General features: G+C 52.5%; 2 protein-coding genes across 7 annotated transcripts in view; one reads left to right on the top strand and one right to left on the bottom strand.

Moving 5' to 3' along the window:
* Positions 1–13926, top strand: part of Gon4l (gon-4 like) — a 67459-nt gene extending 53533 nt beyond the window's left edge. For 5 of the 6 annotated variants that reach the window (XM_021249420.2, XM_087203487.1, XM_087203486.1 and 2 more), the window contains 13 exons: positions 1461–1577; positions 1962–3569; positions 4455–4710; positions 5232–5416; positions 6547–6744; positions 8110–8253; positions 8564–8707; positions 8804–8923; positions 10131–10247; positions 11263–11473; positions 11820–12435; positions 12517–12619; positions 12961–13411. In XM_021249420.2, coding sequence (XP_021105079.1) covers positions 1461–1577; positions 1962–3569; positions 4455–4710; positions 5232–5416; positions 6547–6744; positions 8110–8253; positions 8564–8707; positions 8804–8923; positions 10131–10247; positions 11263–11473; positions 11820–12435; positions 12517–12619; positions 12961–13110 — 3969 coding nt within the window. In that variant the 3' untranslated portion in view covers positions 13111–13411. Of the gene's footprint in view, positions 1–1460; positions 1578–1961; positions 3570–4454; positions 4711–5231; positions 5417–6546; positions 6745–8109; positions 8254–8563; positions 8708–8803; positions 8924–10130; positions 10248–11262; positions 11474–11819; positions 12436–12516; positions 12620–12960; positions 13412–13601 lie in introns of those variants that run through there. The other variant, XR_015448178.1, reaches the window with a different exon arrangement.
* Positions 13433–17535, bottom strand: Msto1 (misato mitochondrial distribution and morphology regulator 1). The gene is given in 15 exon segments (XM_004871146.4): positions 13433–13717; positions 14014–14106; positions 14109–14125; positions 14206–14310; positions 14529–14713; positions 14783–14914; positions 15171–15323; positions 15419–15553; positions 15631–15748; positions 15886–16024; positions 16111–16162; positions 16610–16688; positions 16774–16843; positions 17153–17288; positions 17380–17535. Coding segments are annotated over 15 exon segments (1713 nt in total). The 5' UTR covers positions 17464–17535; the 3' UTR covers positions 13433–13502.
* Positions 17536–20370: the final 2835 nt, after the last annotated feature.

A 20370-nucleotide genomic window follows, 5' to 3' on the forward strand; every position in this document is an offset into this window, starting at 1 on the left:
CAAGCACTAGCAAGGCAGGCACCGGAACCACTGAGCTAAATCCCCGGCCCCCACACGATTATTTCTTAAAGATTGCCTTCTGGTGTGTAAGGGTAAGAGTGTGCCCCTGCCCAGTTTTAATTTTTCATTTTGTAGCAGGGTCTCAGTCATTAAGAAGTTGCCCAGGCAGGGCTCGAACTCACGATCAGCCTCCCAGTGTGCTGGGGTTCGGGCGTGGGCCACCGTGCCTCGTGCCATGTGTGGTTTAGAGCAGACATGTGGGTGGAGGAGCCCGAGTGTATCCCTGTTCTGGCTGCTTTCCCAGCCTTCCCCTCGTGTGTGGGGCCCAGCCGTGCTCTGGGGGGAGGGTGAGGCCTGGCGCCCCGTGTGCGCTGCTGCCTTGCTCCGCTCATAGATTGCATTAGTTTTTTAGAATTAAGGAACATATGTAATGTCAATGGTTATTATTTGCTCTTTCAGAAGGTGGAAATTTTTTCCTGTTTTTCTCGCTTTATGGAAGAGTTTTTAAAAATTCTAAAAGCAAAGTAGAGCGGTATCAATGTTACTTAAAAACTATATTCCACATACAAAAATATATTATAATGCCAGTTTTTCACTCTGAATGTTAACATTTTTTTGGGCCAGGCATGGTGGTGCATACCTGTAATCCTAGCGCTCGGGAAGCTGAGGCAGGAGGATTTTATCACCATGGGTTCAAGGCCAGCCTGGGCCACATAGTGAATTCAAGGCCGCCTCAACTAAATAGTGAGACTCTGTTTCAAAAATAACCAAAAACAAAACAAAAAAAATTGTTTTTGGTGGGATTCTCAGGGGAAAAAAATTTCTCCTTTCTTTCCTTAGTCAGCTTTGTGCTCCAGAAAATTTTCTGTGATAAAGTCTGAACATAATATTTCAAGTCTTAAAAGAATTTGCACATAGAGGAAAATGACTTTTTAAAATTAGGGGCAGCTGCCAAATTGATGTATTTTAAATTGTGTTTTCTTAAAGAAAAAATTTTGTTATTTATACATCTCATAAAGGAAGAAAATGAAAAAGAAAGTGAAAAGTTATCCAATGGGATGATTCTAATATATACAGTCTCACTTTCTGCAAAGCTTGAAAATAGCAAAAACACTCAACAGCTATAGATCTTGCATTTAAATTTGATTTCTTATTGGTAACAAGGTGAGAGTGAGCAGCACCCTGCAGTTGTGGGCGGGTGCAGAACTGAGGAACTGACCTCCTGTGTTCCTTGTTTGTACTCCTGGCAGCCGGGGTGGTGATGGACAGGGGATTCTGAAGGGTTCTGAGGTCTTTATTGATGGGAGGTGCACAGCAGGCTGCATACGGGGCGGGGTGGGGTGGGGGTGGGTGGGTGGGAGAGACGGTGAGAGGCTGTGGGCCACTTCCCTCTCCAGCCTGACAGGCACTGTGTCTGGAGCAGAGCTCACGTAACTCACGCTCTGCTTCTTCCTGCTCAGTTTTACAAGAAGACAAAGCAGCTGCCAGTCCTGTCAAAGTGCTGTGAAGAGGTCCAGCCCCATGAGCGGAAGCCACCTCTGGAGAGGGAAGAGCACCGGCTCCCCTTCTGGTTAAAGGTATAGCCTTCCACTCGGTCTACAGGAGGTAGCTCACTGGAGGGAGACCTGGCGGGGACCTCCAGGGCCACGTGAAGCTCCTTGGGCTTCAGTGGTAGAATAGGACTCCAGAAAGCTGCCTCGTCCCTTTCCTGCCCGTCCCCCTGGTGATTCTACAGCCTTTTAAAAATAGTGGGTAGAATGGTGATTTCCTATAGGAAATTCAGAGAAGAGCTGGTAGACTACATAATTCCACGTGGTCTACATACTAATTGGATAAGCAGGAAAACACTTGTTGGGAAGATCCCTTGAGACTGTCTTGGAAAGTTCTCTGTACGCTAGACCGGCCTATGCTTTACCCCAAATCTGATGTGAGCCAGATCAGAATGTTCTCGTTCCCCACAGGCCAGTCTGCCATCCATCCAGGAAGAGCTACGGCTTGGAGCCCACGACGGCAGGGCAGTAGGAAATGGGACTGGGACCACCGAGGTCAGCGCAGACCGAGGCCTGGAAAAAGCCAGATCCGAGCCTGGGAGTGAGACTCGTTACCCGCTGCTGTTGCCCAAGGGGGTAGTGCTGAAGCTGAAGCCTGTTGCTAACCGTTTTTCCAGGAAGACTTGGAGGCAGAAGCGATCATCAGTTCCTCCAAGCAAAATGGTGGTCCGGGTTCCTCAGTTGATCCAGCCTGCCGCTGTCTTGCAGCCCGCTCCTGGGGTCCCTCCGCTGGGGCTCAGTGGGGACAACAGCTTTGAGTCGCCTGCAGCATTGTCCACTGTGCCCCCCGAGGCCAGGACCAGCTTCCTGTTGTCTGAGTCCCAGGCTCTGCCGCCCTCTGCCCCTGTGCCCAAGGTAATGCTGCCCTCACTTGGCCCCAGGTTTCGAAAGCCGTGTGTGAGGCGGAAACCCTCAAGAAGGAAGGGGGCCAAAGTCTTCCCGTGCCCCAAACCTGCCCCACTGATCCACTCTGCGCCTGTCATCTTCACTGTTCCTGCCACCACTGTGAAGGTTGTGAGCTTGGGCAGCGGTTGTAACGTGATCCAGCCTGTCAGCGCAGCGGTGGCCCGGAGTCCCCAGACCATTCCTATCACCACCCTCCTGGTTAACCCTGCTTCCTTTCCTTGTCCACTGAGCCAGCCCCTCGTGGCCTCCTCCATCTCACCCTTAATTGTTTCTGGAAATTCTGTGAATCTCCCTGTATCGTCCACTCCCGAAGATAAGGCCCGAGTGAATGTGGACATCAGTTGTCCTTTGGCTGAAGGGAAAAATGCCTTTCAAAGCCTGGAACCCAAATTAGAACCCCAGGAAGTAACTCCTCTCTGTGCTCCTGTCTTCCCCAAAGAGGAGTACGGCCCCAGGCCCCTGCTGGCTGGTAGAGAAGGTAGAGAAGGCCAGGTTGGATTGTCAGCAAACAGTGCCTGTGGCTGGACAGTGGTGAGCAAAGAGGAGGGGAGGCAAGGTCTGGAGCCACTGCCTCAAGGTTTCCATGGGATTCGAAACTCTTCTCCTGCCGACTTAAAGGAAGCTGTCAAGATGGAACCTGAAGACCCTGGGGAGGCGATCTCCAGTGGGCCCCCTGAGCAGCGCATTGGTGATGAAATAAAAAAGGAACGGTTTGTGGAGTGGGACTCTGGCTCCCCTCGGGAGGGGTTGAGCAGTGCTAGAGTGTTGAAGAAGCAGGCAGTCCTGCAGGAGGAGGAGGACAGGAGCCAGCCGGCTCAGACCCCTTCTGCGTCTTGGGAGCCCCCCGGCGAGGGCAGTGCAGTGGGGGATGGGAGCAGTGCCCCATCTTCTGTGGAGCCCGAGATGGCCCTCAGCAGTGCCCCGGGGAAGCCTGAAGAGGCATCTGGTGTTGGCGGCCCATCAGCGGGGGGCCCGGCAGGGCCAGAAGTTGGAGGGGAGAAGGACGGCCCTGAGGAAGAGGAGGAAGAGGACTTTGATGACCTCACCCAGGATGAGGAGGACGAGATGTCGTCAGCATCTGAGGAGTCTGTGCTTTCTGTGCCTGAGCTCCAGGTAAGAGGAGTAGCCTCAAGCATTTTGAGAATGCAGTAGCATGTTTAACTCATTGACCTGCCGTCTGCCTCTTTGCTTGCCCCCTGAGACATAGTTCTAACATGACTGGTGTTTGACTTTTGAGTGCCTTATGGGACATGATTCTGGGGCTGATGTGAAATGAGGGGGAAAGGGTAAAACTTTACCTATTATATTTGAGTTCAACTCATTTAAAAGTTAAATTGAATCACCTTGCACACTTTTTAGTGCTTTAAAAAAATAACTCCTGGGGCCGGGGATTTAGCTCAGTGGTTCTGCCGCCTGCTGCGCAAGCGCAAGGACCCAAGTTCAATCCCTGGTACCAAAAAAAAAAAAACATTGGGGCTGGGAGTGTACTTCAGCAGTAGAGCACTTGCTGACATGCGTGAGGCTATGGGTTCAATTTCTAGCACTGCAGAAAAGGAAAAAGATGACAGCTCACAAGTATGGGCTGTGGCAAAAGAAAAGTGTGTTATAGGGGAACCTTTTAAAAAGATCCTGGGGCCGGGGGTGTAGCTCAGTGGGTGGCACCTCGCCTGCCTGGCAAGTGCAAGGTCCTGAGTTCCATCCCTAATACCGCCAAAAAAAAAAAAAAAAATCTCCTGGGGCTGGGTGTGGTGGTGCACACCTGTAATCTCAGCACTCAGGAGGCTGAGGCAGGAGGATTGCTGCAAGTTGAAGGCCAGCATGAACTGAATAGCAAGACTCTGTTTCCAAAAAGCAAACAAAAAAAAAAGCTCCTGGGGTCACATATCCCAGAGGGTGTCGGCCTCCATGGCTGAACCCCAGGTCCTCTTGGCACTGCACCAGGTGTTGGCGCTTTTCGAGCCACTGGGGTGGCTTCTGAGCACTGCCTGGGGCTTGCAGGAGACAATGGAGAAACTGACTTGGCTGGCATCTGAGAGGCGCATGAGTCAGGAGGGTGAGTCTGAGGAAGAGAACTCCCAGGAGGAGAATTCTGAGCCCGAAGAAGAAGAGGAAGAAGAGGCAGAAGGAGTGGAAAGCCTGCAGAAGGAGGACGAGATGGTCGATGACACAGGTGGAGACACTGCCGAGAAGCCCCCTTCCACCCTGGCCTCCCCTACGACTGCGCCTGAAGTGGAGACCTGCAGAATCCCAGCAGGTGAGTGTAGGCGGTGTACACACTGCGGTACACACCCCTCCATTCTCCCCTGCAGCCTCCCTTCCCCACACTCAGGCTTAATGGTGCCTGTGTGGAGAGAGGCCCGCAAATGGGGAATTTGATTGTCAGCCGCTAGATTGGTACCAGCTTGTTCAAGGTTCTCGTACTGGTCCTTGCCTTATCTTCCATGCATGGGGTTGAGCTGTGTTTATTTCAGAAAATGGTTCCTCATCAAGATGCAGTACCTTGCAGCTCCCACACTCACTCTTTAGACTTCCTTTCTCAGGAGGCAGTGGTCTGTTGTTGCTTTGTCGTCCCAGGTAATGTGGCTGAGCTGCAGGCCCTGAGTGGAGCTGACCTGATGGGGCGGGCTTGCCTTTCAATAGCAGGTTCTCAGCCACTCTTCTCCTGAGTTGCTTGCAACATGGACTAGGGCTTCACGGGGCGGTGTGTGTGGTGGGGATGATGGGAGGTACAGAGATTACGTGGCCAAGAAATAATCTTCTCACGTGTACCCCAAGGAGAGAATATCAAAGCTGCTGGAAAGGGCCGGAGCAGCCATCGAGCTCGCACCAAGCGTGGAAGCCGTGCTCGGGCCAGCAAGGATGCCTCCAAGCTGCTGCTGCTCTACGATGAGGACATTCTCGAGCGGGACCCGCTGAGGGAGCAGAAGGACCTGGCCTTTGCCCAGGCTTATCTGACCAGGGTAGGCAGCTGCTCTTCTGTCACTGCCAGGCCCTGTGAGTATGGCCTTTCTCCCTCACAGAGATGCTTTCAGAGTGAAGTCTGGGGCTGGGGTGTAGTTTACTGGTGAAGCGCCTGCCTACCACATGCATGGCCATGGGCTCAATTCCCAGCAGTGCTGGAAGAAAAAAAAGTCTGACTTTCAGACTGTGAAACAGGATGTTGGGCTGTGCCTTAGCTGGTCTGGAATTACAAAAGCACTCTGAGAGCCGTAAGGAGATAGTTCATCAAACCTGGGTGATGTGAGCGCCCTAGGGTCATTTCTCTTGTGCCCAGAGAGGGGGAAGGCGATTCCTCTTGGCAGTGACTTCTCCTGAGCCGAAGGCTCTGGAAGAGTAACTGCAGGTACACGGGCCAGGGTGTGGATCTCAGACGTGGACCCCCCTGTGTCCAGTCCTGTCCTGGGTGAGGCCTCTTCTCTTGCAACCAGCTGGTTCCTTCATCCAGCTGGGAAGGTGAGTAATGCAGTGATAGTTACAGCTTCGCTTGGTCTCTTAATATTTTCTGAACATCCTAGATTTACGTATTAGGTGTCCTCGAATGGCACTTAGGTTGAAATACTTTATTTCATTATGTGCTGAAGTCAGGAGGGAGAGCTTCGGGTTGTGAGCTAGAGAAAGCCATTAGCTTGTTTTGTGGGCGAGACTGTGGTCTCTGGAAAATGAAGGTTTTCTTGTTGCTCATTAGCAGAAAACAGCTCTACTTTTATCGTTTCCCGAGATTTTGTTGTTGTTGAGACAAGGTCTTGCTGTGTAGCCCAGGCTGGCCTCAAACTCATGGCGATCCTCAGCCCTCAGCCTCAGCCTCTCCCAAGTGCTGGGATTACAGGCATGTCCCACCACGCCCAACTCACCAATTTCAGATAATTATGTGTGCTGTGGCTTGAACCCAGGGTCTCGTGCATGGCAAGCAAGCACTCTACCACCTAGCTACATCCCAAACCCTCCGAGTCTTCTATTAACTATCAGGTGTGAGTGCCTCTGAAGGATAGTTCTTGGTGCTCCCTGGCCATGACCCCTCCTTTTCCCCTGTGCCTTTGCTTCTTCTTGGCCCAAAGAAAGGGTGCCGATGATGGGAAGTCTTCCTGTGTAGGTACGTGAAGCCCTTCAACACATCCCTGGCAAGTATGAAGACTTCCTCCAGGTCATCTATGAATTTGAGTCAAGTTCCCAGAGGCAAACGGCTGTGGATCTCTATAAAAGTCTACAGATTCTGCTCCGAGACTGGCCTCAGTTGTTGAAGGACTTTGCTGCATTCCTCTTGCCTGAGCAAGCTCTGGCCTGTGGATTGGTAAGTAAATGGGCAGAAACAGCATACTGGTCCCCTGACTGTCTCTAGACAGGTTCCCCGTGCCCTTTCCCCAAGGTGGTAAGAGTCTCCGTCTTTTCAGGGAGAGTTCTTCCCAACCCTCTTCTCGTTTCCTCTTTTCCCTCTCCTCCCGTCCCCTGCTCTCCCTGCTTGTGTTGAACCCAGGACTTCGCACTGAACTCCATCCCCCCCCGCCCCCCTTTCCTGAACAGGGTCTTACTGAGTTGCCCAGGCTGGGCTTGAACGTCAGTCCCTTGTCTCAGCTTCCCAGCCTGCTGGGTTTACAGGCTTGTGCCACCACCCCACACATGCCCCCCGGTTGTTTCGATGGCAAGTGAGAAGGTTTTAGTTGCCGCTGGGACCTTCCTTAGTCGCTCTGCTCCTCTCTGGTATGAAACAGGCATTCCCTTAGTAAATATTTGCAGAGTCTGAGGCAGTGTCAGACCAAGTTCTAAACACTAGGAATACAGCGGTTAGAAAAGGCTAGGGCAGGGTGGTGGCGCATGCCTGTAATGCCAGCACTTGGGAGGCTGAGACAGGAGGTGCATACAGTTTGAGCTGAGTCCAGGCAATTTAGCAATTTAAGCCCTGTGTCAAAATAAAAAATAAGAAAAGGGCTGGGGGATATAGCTCAGTGCGAAGGTGCTGGGTTCAATCCCCAGTACTGGGGGAAAGTCCCTGCCTTCAAGTTTATATTCTTGTGGGAAGAGTTAGGTGTAAATATATAAAATTACATAATGTACAATGTATAGATTATGAAATAAACAGCATGTATATGTATCTCTGTGATACTTTATATTGATGATGCATACAGAAAACTAAAGGGAGAGGGGCCGGAGAGTTGCAGATGTGTGCAGGGCTGGTGTGCGCCGTTTGACACACGGTGTCTGGAAAGGCCGGGGTGGCAGGTGCTGTTTGAAATGTTGAGGAGCACACACTTCGGCAGCACATGTACTAAAACTGAAGTGTTGAGGGATAGGAATTCAGTGAGAGTTGTCCCACTTGTCCTGGACTTCCTGTCATGACCATTAGGTAGAGGAAGAAAGGGATGATGGTCTTAGGCCGGTTAATGGGTGATTATGCATACGATGGCCATCTCCTCAGATGGGTGCGTATCCACGTGAGTTTGGGTGTCTATTTCATGATCCAGAAAACAGTAATTTGAGATGTTCACAGCTCTTGAGTCTTTTGTTCAAATCTTAGTTCTTGGGACCCAGGGTGGATGGATGCTCGAGTTTTGAACAGTCCTGCTGAGCCCCTGTACCCATGTTCTCAGTTCTCATCCTCAGTGCCCTTAAGGCCTTGCTGTGTATCTGACTCCTCTTTTGCCTCCTTCCACTCTGGTAGTTTGAGGAGCAGCAGGCTTTTGAGAAGAGTCGCAAGTTCCTTCGGCAGCTCGAGATTTGCTTTGCAGAAAACCCCTCACACCACCAGAAGATCATCAAGGTCCTCCAGGGCTGTGCGGACTGTGTCCCTCATGAGATCACAGAGGTATTCTTTCCTTCCGGCTTCCTTTCCGTCCTCTGGGCCCCAGGCCTCTCCTGCTGTCCCTGTAGTCTGTTCGAATCTTCGCTCTGGAGCGTCACAGGCTCCTGGAGGAGGAGCCTCTGCGCTCCGCGTGGGAAGCAGGCTGATCAGGAATCAGATCTGTCACGAACACCCTGCCCCTGCAGCTGGCCAGCAGGGAGGCGAGTTTTGAGAATTCTGTCACAGGGAGCAGAATGTGGGCGTGTATGTGCCTGCTTTGATTTGTGTCTTGAGTCTCTGGAGATGCCATCTTTGTCTGTGCCACTCTCCTCAGCTCAAGACACAGATGTGGCAGCTCCTCAAGGGCCATGATCACCTACAGGACGAATTCTCGATCTTCTTTGATCATCTGCGCCCAGCAGCAAGCCGGATGGGTGACTTTGAAGAGATCAGTTGGACGGAAGAGAAGGAGTATGAGGTACAGGACCTGCGGCTGCAGGAGGGTGTGCAGGGACGCCGCTGGCGGGAGGGACCCCCCTGGGGTCTGTGCTCAGCGCCACCACCTCCTCCCCAGTTTGATGGCTTTGAAGAAGTGGCGCTGCCTGATGTGGAGGAGGAAGAGGAGGCTCCCAAGATCCCCACAGCCTCAAAGAACAAGAGAAGGAAAGAGGCTGGGGCTCAGAATCATGACAAGGTACGTCAGGCTGCTGAGGGCTGTCCGCTTCTCACGGGCTGAGCCTGCGCTTCTCCCGAAATGCTTCTCTGGCTTGGTCTGGTCCAGAGCTTCTGCTCAGTGTCTCCGGGATCTGGTGAGAACCCAGTCCAGATGCCTGACTGCTGTGGACACGCAGAGCCTGGCGAACGCAGTGTAGACACATCAAGGCCCAGGAGTCCCCCAGCTCAGAGCTGTTTTCTCACTCTTGGTCTTTGCACTTTTTTTCACGGAGAAACGTACTGAAGGCGTCCTGAACGTATATTCAGGTGCAGCAGCAAATACTGAGCCATGTTACCAAGTATCAGCATCACTTGGAAGTCTTCTATGTTGCTTATTAACTCAGTTCTCACAATAATCCCATACAGTTTTGTTTTTTGTGGTTTTTTGGGGGTTGGTTTTGATTTTTTGAGAGAAGGTCTCACTATGTAGTTCAGGTTGGCCTTGAATGCAAGGCGATCCTCCTGCTTCAGCCTCCTGAGTGGTGGGATTACAAGCATGTGCCACCAGGCCCAGTTTGGAGAGACTGTTATTGTTTGCATTTTACAGAAGTAGCTGAAGTGCAGAGAGGCTGTGCCAGGGTCACATTTAGCACTTGGCAGCTGGGATGTGAGCCCAAGTAATCCAGCTCTAGTCTGCTCAAACTCACTGTTCTTCAAGAGTATGTTTATTTGCTGTGTATCTTCACTCTTCTCTGTGGAGAAACTGCATTGTAGAACAACCTTGGGCAGTGTGTATTTAACGTTTCTGTTTCAGTTTTTTCACCATAATTGGGGCAATAGTGGTCTTTATGTCTTGGGTTTATTAAACAGAGAGTATCACCGAATGAGCCTTCCGTAGGTACAAAGTCCTCTCTTGGGACATTCGGAGGAGAGGGGAGAGCTAAGGGAGGCAGAAATGGGAGACAAACCCAGATAGGCACATGAGTAGATCAGTTCTCACCTGGGCCGCTTCTGACTTTCCTTCAGCATCTCTTAGACTTGGAACATCTGGGCAGTTAGGCTAGGCTGGTCTTTGAGCTGGGTAGGATCGTTTCTGGGATTCATATTAGGCTTTTATCTGGTTAGGGCCTGTGACTTCCCTAGGCAGTGGGATGCAGTGGTATTAAGAGAAAGGGGAGGAGGCTTCTTCGAATGGCTTGCAAGTTAGCTTCCTTCCTTGGCACTAATCAAGGCCAGGTGTCTTACAGGAGACTGAGTGGCCAGATGGGGCCAAGGACTGTGCCTGTTCCTGCCACGAAGGGGGTCCCGATTCCAAGCTGAAGAAGAGCAAGCGGAGAAACTGTAGCCACTGTAGTGGCACCAAGGTGAGGAACATGCCCCGCTGCCCAGGGTTGGACCTGAGGCTGTCAGCAGTCAGGGTGACCTCAGGACACGGTGTTAACAAGGGTCATTTTCTACCACGGGTTTTTACCTTCTTGATTTCCTAAGAAGGTTACACACATAACTAATACACTATGCACATAAGTGTACATATCAAAATAAATTGATTTTTTTTTTTCTTCTGGTACCGGGGATCAAACTCAGGCAGGACCTTGCGGTTGCCAGGTGTTTTTTTTGGTCTCTTTTTTTTTTGGTACCGGGGATCAAACTTGGGACCTTCCACTTTCGAGGCAGGCACCAGAACCACTGAGTTAAATCCCCGGCCCGATTTTTTGGTTTTTTGGGACAGGGTCTCCCTCTGTAGTTGAGGCTGGCCTCCAACCCCCTAAATAGCCCAGGTAGGCCTTGAACTCATGGCACTTTTCCTTGCCTCAGCCTCTTACGTGCTGGGATTACAGGTGTGTGCTGCCATACCCAGCCTATGAATTTCATTTATTTATTTATTTATTTATTTTTAGGCACTGGGGCTTGAACTCGGTCCTCCTTGTGTTTGCGCAGCAGGCGGCGAAACCACTGAGCTAAATCCCCGGCCCCAAGATTATGAATTTTAAAAGAAATACAAAATAGATTTTGCTTTTCAAAGAGTTATGAGTAAAGCTTTTGGAATGGGGGTGGGGTGGTGGTGAATAGTTCAAATATTTTCAACTCTTTATTTTTATTTATTTATTTTTTTGGTACTGGGGATCAAACTCGGGTCCTTACACTTACACAGCAGGTGGCAAAACCACTGAGCTAAATCCCCAGCCCCAACTCTTTTCTTTTTTTTTAGTGAAACAAATGTCAGAAAAATAGATTTAAAAGTAACTCAGTTTCTCCAGAATGCCTTTGGTTGGCAGCAAAAGTGCAGTCCTGAGTAGTAGTGGGGCCTGCTCTGGGCTCTTGCACACAGCCAGCCCAAGACAAAGGTCAGGTCAGCCCTGAGGAAGGCCATCCCTGCAGGTCTGTGACAGCAAACCCTACAAGCACAAGGAGCCACCCGAGTCTGTGAGCAGCAGCCCCCATGGAGAGGCCAGCCCTGGGCGCAGTGCGAAGGAAGCAGGGCCAGGCAAGGAGCTGGGGGAAGAGGAGGCCCTGGAGGACCCGGAGAGCACCGACGCTCCGCAGAGCAGGGCGGGCAGGGCCGCCCGCAAGGGGGAGGCACCTATTCCAGGTGAGTGGCCAGCACCAGGCAGGACCAGCCTACCTTCTCGCTGGGGCCTAAGCCTCTCTCCCACCTGAAGAGCAGCCTTTGAGGGATGGTAGACCTGGTGTACTCGGGCCACTCATCACAGAAGGAAGGGTGCGGAGGTCCTGAGATTCTCTCCAAGTCCTCCCTGCCCAAACTGTCACGACGGCCCTTCTGGCTCTGGTGGGGGATTTCTGTCAGTGGAAGTGATTTCCCAACTTCTTCACACGTGAACTGTCGCAGCAGATCCCTACAGTGACTCGTAGTTTTCAGTCCTTAGGTACACTCTGATCCTGTCCATGTCCTTAGAGCTTGTTTCCCTCCTACCCAGGGTCGGCAGTGCGGAGCCTGTTGCTGTCCCCTCAAGAAGTGCCTCTTACGGACCATCTCCCAGAGGGCCCCCCAGCCCCACCAGAGACCCCTCAGTGCCCTCCCCCGACTGCAGCTGAACTGGACGCTGTGCAGAGAAGCCAGGCTGGGCCTGAGGGTCCTTCTGCCAGTGCATGCGCCAGGCCCGAAGAAGGGGCCAGCCGAAAGGCAGCGGGTGACTCAGAGGCCGCCTCTCGGGGCTGGGATGCCTTGCAGCCTGAGCCATTGCTGGGCACTGTGGAGACCCCTGCCCCTTCCCTGAGTCCTGCTTCCTCGAGGACCAGAGTCATTGGGAGGAGACTCACACCCGGGAAGCCAGACCCTCAAGACAGCTGGCTGCCCTCGAGCAGAGCTGGGGCAAGGAGAGCCAATAGGACGTCCCCTGGCCACGAACCGTCAACAGGAATGGACACCTCAGAGACGGCTCCTGAAGCACCCAAAAGGAGTCTGGCTAAAGACGGGGGTGTTCAGGGCAGGGGTCTGGAGGGGGAGCAGCAGCTGAAGGCCACAGAAGCTACCGTGTGTGCGAACAACAGCAAGGTCAGCTCCACTGGGGAGAAGGTTGTCCTGTGGACCAGGTGGGTCAGGCTGCAGGGTGTATGGAAAGAGCCTGGGTCACCCCACGTGGCTCCAAAGGGCTAACCCTGGCTGCGTTACAGGGAAGCGGACCGAGTGATCCTCACCATGTGTCAGGAACAGGGAGCGCAGCCGCAGACCTTCAGCAGCATCTCTCGGCAGCTGGGAAACAAGACCCCAGCCGAGGTGAGTGGTGGGTGGGGAGTTGCGTGGTGTTGGGGACACCACCTGTCCTTGCCCAAGTCCGAGGAACCAAGTGAGCGAAGGGCATAACCATGAGGGTGGCAGCGGCTCTAGAAGAGGAAGGACATTAGATGGGAGTCAGAAGGCCCTGGTCTCCATTCTCTTTGGTTTTAGGAGTGTGACTCTGGGAAAACCCTTGACTTCCAGAGTTCCTCACGTGTGAGGACACTGCCCTCTCAACATTACCGTGTGGAATAAGTACGGTTTTCCAGGGTGATGCCCAGGTGTCCGAAATGTCAGTGTTACTAGTTTAGAAAAGTGAACGAGCCTCTCTCCTCGGTCAGGTCTCCCACCGCTTCCGAGAACTCATGCAGCTCTTCCACACGGCCTGTGAGGCCAGCTCTGAGGACGAGGATGATGCCACCAGCACCAGCAACACGGACCAGCTGTCGGACCACGGGGACCTGCTGTCTGAGGAGGAGCTGGATGAGTGAGCCTGGGCCCAGGCTGTCACCTGCGCAGGACCGTTTCCGCAGGCAGCCAGCACTGGGGATGGTGTGAGAGCTCTGCACACAGCTGCAGAGGAGCTGAGGACAAGGACCTCGTGACGGTGAGCGGGCCCAGGGCTGTGTCCTGTGCCTCTGGGGCAGACCTCCTGAAGGCCTTCCAGTTCCACTCTGTAAATGACCACTGATGGAGTGGGGTGCTGCTCCCCTCCCTCCTTGTCGGAGGGTACCTATTTATTGTTGTGTGGGCCACAGTGTCTCTTAACTGTAATAAACGCTGTGTCACGTAGCCAGTCCCAAGACACTGAGCTCCCCTGCTGAGGATGCTGGGCTCTGTGGCCAGCAGTTTTTATTGCAGAGGGATCCCCACCCTGAGAGCGTCAGTCTGTGAGGCTGTCGCTCTCCCGGTAGCACTGGGCCAGGCTGTGCAGCTCCTGCAGCAGCTCTTCCACGTCGCCCTGTTCCACCCCCGTGTCCAGGAAGCTGGCCCAGCGCCGCAGGTCGAGTTGCTCGAGCTCCTTGGCCAGGGCTCCCAGGGTCTGGTGCAAGGACGAAGAGGAGCGCAGGGCCCCCAGCACCGGGATGCTCTGCTCCGCTGTGGAGGAGACAAGTGTGGCTGAGTGGGGCATACGCATTCTGCCCGGGACTCTTGGTGAGCCGACAGGGAGGCGTGGGTGCGTGCTCGTTAGGCATGGCTGTGAAGGAGATTTGGTGAATTGTGTGCAGCCCCTTCAGTCTGCCCACCACTCCAGAGGAAGGGTACTTCTCAGGAGCGTAGAGCGAATAAAGGAATGTTTACCTGGACTTTTCCAAAAAGCACTTCAATCCAGGAGGAGCCAGTAAAACCCCTCCCCATGCCTGGAATCTTAGTTTTCTTCAGCTCATACTTACCTGTGCCCCTGAGGGGACAGCCAGGAGCCACCCCCTGCTGGCCGAAGCTGGAGGAGAAGAAGGGGGGGTACGGAGGGGCCACCCTGCAGGGGTCAGCAGCAGATGGGAAGAGCTGTGGGGCAGAGACTGCCGTTAAGGAAGGAAGGCATGGCGGAGGGTCTGCGAGAAGGCAGGAGCACTCGGCCTGCTGACCTTGCCACTCTGGGCTGCTGCTCTCGTAAATACTGGGCCAAGACTTCTTCCCCGGTGGTGCAGGCGTGGAGCAAGGATGGCAGCGGTGTCCCTGGGGGGAGCAGACTGCGGAGCAAAGCCAAAACTGCCTTTACTCTGGCAGCCACAGTAAGAGCCGAGGAGCTTCCATGCGCAGAAGATGGGGCCCTTAGCTGAGTCAGAATGCTCAGAGCCGCCCCACCCCACTTGTTTTCATTTTTAAAAAGGAGGGTGATTGTGGTGAGAGGAAGCGATGGCATTGGAATGCCTTGGCAGAGAAAGGGACAGGGACCAACAGTTCTGACCTCGTGTGACTTGCTTTGTCTACACCCCTTAGCACCACTGACTGGGCGAAGCAGCGTGTTCCAGAGGGGTCCCCACATGCAGACAGCGGGGTCCACGGGGTGGTTCCTCCAAGCTGTATCAGGGCATCGGGAAGGGACTGGGCTGGAAGCCAGGGAAAGGGGATGAGTGCTTCAGCTGTCACCACCTAAAGATGAGGAGATCGGTTACAGAGCCCTTTCTCAGCACTGAGCCCACTCCTCCCGAAGCCGCATACCTTCTTCCCAGAGTAGGTCAGCATATCTCCCAGCCGGACCATGGAAACCAGAGAGGAATGGAGGCGGTAAGGAGCCGTGACTGTGTCCAGCGCTGTGGCCAGAATGGCACTGCAGTGGAAGGGCAGGGTGGCCTGTAAGAGGACATGAGCGCACTCAGGCTTCCAGGCCTGTAAAGGAATGGAGGCAGAAGAGTAATGGCAGAGGTCAGAGGGTGAAGCAAGGGCATGCTTGGCCACGGCTGGACAAGCTCGGGATGGTGGGATCCAGGAGGCCACGGCATCGTTGAGTTCAACTAAAGGGCTTCGAGAATAGCCACAGCCCAGGGGTGACTTGGGGAGTGCGGGTGACCCATGGCCAGCTGTGGGCAGGTCAGGCACCCAGCCTTACGTCGTAGTGCAGGGAAGGGAAGTTCACGGGTGGCTGAGGTCGCAGGCCCAGGCTCCCACTCACGGACAAGGGGCAGACGAAAGAGCTGTGAGCCGTCAGGCGCACCAGACCGAACACTGTGTTTAACAGACGGTAGATGTTTTTCTGTGGTTCCTGGTGAAAGAACGGTTTGCCTCAAGCAACTTTTCCCATAGTATTCTCATTTCTGCCTCTCCATGCTGACTTCCTTCTCCCCAAGTTCCACTTACCCCAGGGTTGCAGGGGCCAGGCAGAAGGCCCCAGGTTATCACTCCCCGCCCAGAATACTCGTCTTGTAGCAGCTCTGCAGCCTTGGTGCCCAGCCCAGAGAAGCCATTGTGCAGGTCACACAGGATCTGGAAGCCCTGGAGAAAGGAGGAAGGATAAAAATCAAGAGTAGGATGGGGAGTTCTGCCCTGCGTTCGTCTTGCCACACAGCTACCTGCAAGTAGTCACATTCTTCCACGTAGAAGTGCAGCCTGTCCTCCAGCTCCTCCAAGTACCTGGGTTCCTTCAGGATACTCTCTCCTTGGCCAAAAGCCTCCAGCCTCCCTGTTTCCCTGCCACAGCGAAAGAGTCTAAGATGAAACCTTCACCCTCCTACCCCAGCTTCTCCATCTCTTGGGAGAAGATGGCCCAAGAGCAATTTGTGGGGCCCTCAGCTCCTTGCCTCCTGGCCTCAGGTCTCCTTCCATACCCATCATGGTTGTATTTGTGAATCAGACAGATGCTCCGCGGGTGGAGGTGGACTCTGAGGAAGTCTGACCAGACTCTGATGCTGCTTGCCGCAGGGACGAGTGGCTTTGGCTTTGGAGCGCTGGTGACTGGTGGGGGACCTGAACACAGCAGGAGGGTGTGCACCCATCTGTCCCACCTGGCCTCCCATCCAGTTCCCAGCTCTCCGGGATTGGAGCAGGCTCACCTTTGCCATTAGGGATGGATTTGACCCTCCAGACACCATTGCTAAGCACTCCCTGAAAGAAGTGATGAAAAGCTTTATTTAGTTCCAGGCCATACCTTGCAAACGACCCCCCCCCCCATCTTTTTTCCAGTACCAGAGATTGAACTCAGGACCTTGCGGTTTCGAGGCAGGCTTGGTGCCAGTGAGCTTAATCCCTGGCTTCTCTCTCTCTCTTTTTTTTTTTGAGACAGGGTCTCGCTATGCAGTTATTGGCCTGGAACTATGTACACCAGGCTGGCCTCAGACTTGTGGTAATCCTCCTGCCTCAGCCTCCCCAATTCTGGGATTACAGACATGCCTCATCATTCCCCGCTGCAGCCTCTTTCTGTTTAGGTCATCACAGTCCTTCGCAAAAGTGCTCTTTCCCAAAATACTACTTTAAGGTGACCCCCTGCCTCTGCCCCAGTGGAGGCTCTTGGGTTTTAGCCAGGGTTAAAGGGCGCAGGGTAGAGGCCCTCACCTCTGCATTCTGAAAGTCCTGGAGATAAGGATTCTTGGGATAGACTTCCTCCTCTTTGTGTGTGGTGAGCTTGCCCTGCCTGAAAAAGATTGGTCAAAAAACTGTCACTATGAAGAGACATCCGGCTTTTTGTGCCCTACGCACCCCACACATGAAGTACACACCATGCTATGGCAGCATCCAGCTGTTTGTCCCTGTAGAGTCCTCCTTCCTCTTTTAGAGAGCTCAGACTGCCTGCGAGGAAGTAACAGGAAATCCTAGGTCAAAGCCTAGGGCAGCCTTCACGGCCCTCAGGCTTGTCTCCCAGATGCATCTAACAGCCTGCCCAGCAGCTGGCTCTCCCAAAATTTCCCAGAGGTACGGGGAGGGTGGTGTCCAGAAGAATACAGATCCCATCCTTGCTGTCGCAGCTCGGTCGCTCCGAGTCCCGGCGGAGCGTGGCCGATCCGCGCCTCTCTCGGGCTAGCATTCAGGTCTTGATCGCCCGGCCCACCAGGGGAGGTTCCCGAGGAGCAGGGGTGCTACAGACTGCGCCACCCTCACCCTTCAGGTCCATGAGGATGAGTCTCGGCGTGTAGGTTTCCTGGCCGTGCAGCGTCCGGCCCGTCCGGTACAGGACGTCGGGGCACAGCTCTCCTGGTGGCTCCGCGCCATCGGTGGCCCTGCCCAGCGCGGCATCCTGGGGAAGCCAACAAGGGAAACTGGACTCGGGTGCGACAGGGCGGAAGATTCCGAACGATTCCGTAGGGACAGCTCCCGGGAGCCCTCACCTGCTGGTTCCACCAGTGTGCCCCCACGAAACCCGCAAAGTGCCCGAATTGCAGCGTGAGCACCTCCCGGGGCCCGCCCGCCATGCCGCGGAGCCCACTCTGCGGGACTGCCCTGCGCGTCCGCTCGCCGCTCTTAGCTGATTGGCTCGACAGGCTTGTGGGCGGGCCCCAGCCTCTGCACTCTATTGGTCCACAGATACATCCTTTTCCATTGGATAAACGGTTCGCAGGGCCTCGTCCCGCTTGGCCTCTTCCTGGCGAGGGGAGGGGCTCCGCTGGCCGCGCCGGAAGTCGGGCCGCCTCACCGCGGCCGCCTTCCGCTCTCGCTAGGCACCCTCCAGTCCCGGAGCTCCTCCGGGCGGCGCTGTCTCTTCTCAGAAAAACAACTCCTGGCCGGGTTGCATCACAGGTTGATTCCCCGGTACCGGAAAACAAAGTCCCTTAAAGCTTCCCACGAACGCCTTCGTCTCCAGGTCACAGCCGGCGTGACCTCCTGCCCCGTGGACTGGTCGGGCCTCTGTCAGTGTCTGACAGGTATCAGTCCACGAATGGGAGCCCGTCTCCTTACCAGGTGTGACATTTGTCTCTCTTGGGGCGTATACTTTTGTTGATTTCATCGTTGCACAACAGTCCGTCGTATGACTATCCCAAATGACGCATTCTGCAGACCGCCAGTTCTGCTGCTAATGGCCTTTGAGATATTTGCCTCCCGTGCCTAGGCACGTATTTCTAGGAGTTTTGTTTCGTTTTGTTTTGTTCCTCACTCTGTAGCCCAGGCTGCCCTCGAACTCTCAGCAGTCCTACCTCAGCCTCCCGAGTGCCGGGATTACAGGCGCGCACCACCATGCCCTGTTAGGAGTGTTGTTGCAGGGGTGAGGTTGGGTATGGTTTGAATTTGATAAAAAAAGATACATTTCCTAAAAATTCTTTACTAGTACATTGCCACCAACAGTACGTCAGTCGATGTTCCATAAACGGCACCATTTAAAAATTTTCAGTCATTATCACATGGTTTTACTTTTTGTATTAGTGAGGTCGAGCGCACCATTTCGTGTGTGTCAGCCTTCGGGCCTCCCTTTGCCTGAAATGCTTGTTCGTGCCTCTTGTTCGGGGTCCTTTTGGGTTGATTGTTGTCGGTGCAGTACTTTATTGTGGATCTAAGTGCATTTTCAGTTACACGTGTCGAAAATACTTTCTCCCACAGTGGTTTGCCTTTTGATTTTCTTTTTTTTTTTTTTTGGTGCCGGGGATCGAACTCGGGTCCTTGAGCTTGCGCAGCAGGCGGCGAAACCACTGAGCTAAATCCCCGGCCCCGGCCTTTTGATTTTCTTAAAAGAGGTCCTTTGATGCTGGGCGTGGTGGCACTTTCCTGTAATCTCAGCACTTCGGAGGCTGAGGCAGGGAGATCACCACGAGTTCGAGGCCAGCCTTGGGCTACATAATGAGCTCAGAGCCAGCCTGAACTACACAAGGAGACCCTGTCTCCAACCAAAAAAAAAAAAAGAAAAAGGAAAAAAAAAAAGAGGACTTTTGAAGAACAGGTTTTTTTACTTTGTTGTCTGTAGTGCAGGGGATAGTCGTATTTATTATCTTCCCAAATGTTGTATTTTTGTGGTGCTGGGACCAAACCCAGGGCCTCACGCTTGCTAGACAAGTGTTCTACCACCAAGCTAAATCCCAGCCTCTTACTTTGTTTTGAGACAGGGTCTTGCTAAATTGCCCAGGCTCACCTTGAACTTGTGATCCTCCTGTGTCAGTCTCCTGAGTAGCTGGGGTTACAAGTGTACATGCAACTCATTTTTAAATTGTGTGGTTTATCTTAATAAGTTAAAGCAGTATTTTATATATTCTGTGTACATATCCTTTATATGATGCAAGTCTATTTTGCAGAGGAAAACTTTTTACTTTAAGTCTAGCTTGTAAAATCTTTTGAGTCAAAATTTTCTAATTTGAATACCTTTGGTGGCTTAAGAAATATTTGCCCAGTTCAAGATGATGTCCTCCTATGTTTGTTTATTTTCTGAGACAGAGTTCTGCTCTGTTGTCCAGCTGGTATCAAAGTCCTGGGCTCTAATGAGGCTCTCACCTCTGCCTTCCTGGAAGCTGGGATGGTAGATGTGCCCTGCTGCCCTGAATGTGTTTTATTGTGTTTTATAGTTCACTTCTTCCATTTAAGCCCACAATTTATTAAATTTGTCTGATGTGAAGGGGCAACATTCATCTTTCTGCATGTACATCCAGTTTTCCCAGCAATATTTATTGAAGGTTACATCCTTCCTCATTGAATTGTGTTGACATCTCTGTTGGAAAATCAATTGACTATAAATATAATAAAGGTCACTTTTGGATTCTGCTTTGTTCCATTGGCCTGATACCTACTTGTATGCTAATACCACACTGTTTTGATTACTGTAGCTTTTTACATTTAAAAAAATTCAGTATAATGATTTAAAAATTATTTTGGCTATTAAAGGTTTGTTAATGTCCATATAAATTTATAAATTTGAGTCAGTTTTCAACTTTTGCAAAAAATTATTTTTTGGTGGTGGTTCTGGAGATGAAATTTAGGGCTTTACACCTGCTAGCCAGTGGCTCTGTTCCTGAGCTATGCTTCTTGCCGACCGAAGTCTCTGTAAGTCAACCTGGCACCACTGAGCATGAACAGAACTGAGTCTTCCAGTCAGTGAATGTAGACTGTCTTCCCATTTATTTAGATCTCAATTTCCCTCAGTAATGTATTGTGTACATTTCACATTTCTTTTACTGTTAATGTGAACAGAATTACTTTAATTTCATTTTTTGGATGGTTCATTGCTGATAAAGAGAAATACAATGGACTTGTATCTATTGATCTTATATTATTGTGACCTTGTTTTTGTTCTAGTACATTTTGGGGGCTATCGTAAGGTTTCTACATCCAGGACAATGTATAAAGGCAGTTTTGATTGTTCCTTCCAGTCGGATCTAGTCGAGTGATGAAGAGGAGCCCCA

This window comes from Heterocephalus glaber, unplaced genomic scaffold (genome assembly GCF_053883595.1).
Source record: "Heterocephalus glaber isolate CG9 unplaced genomic scaffold, H.glaber_assembly_v1.0 deba00001795, whole genome shotgun sequence".
Taxonomy (NCBI): Eukaryota; Metazoa; Chordata; class Mammalia; order Rodentia; family Bathyergidae; genus Heterocephalus; species Heterocephalus glaber.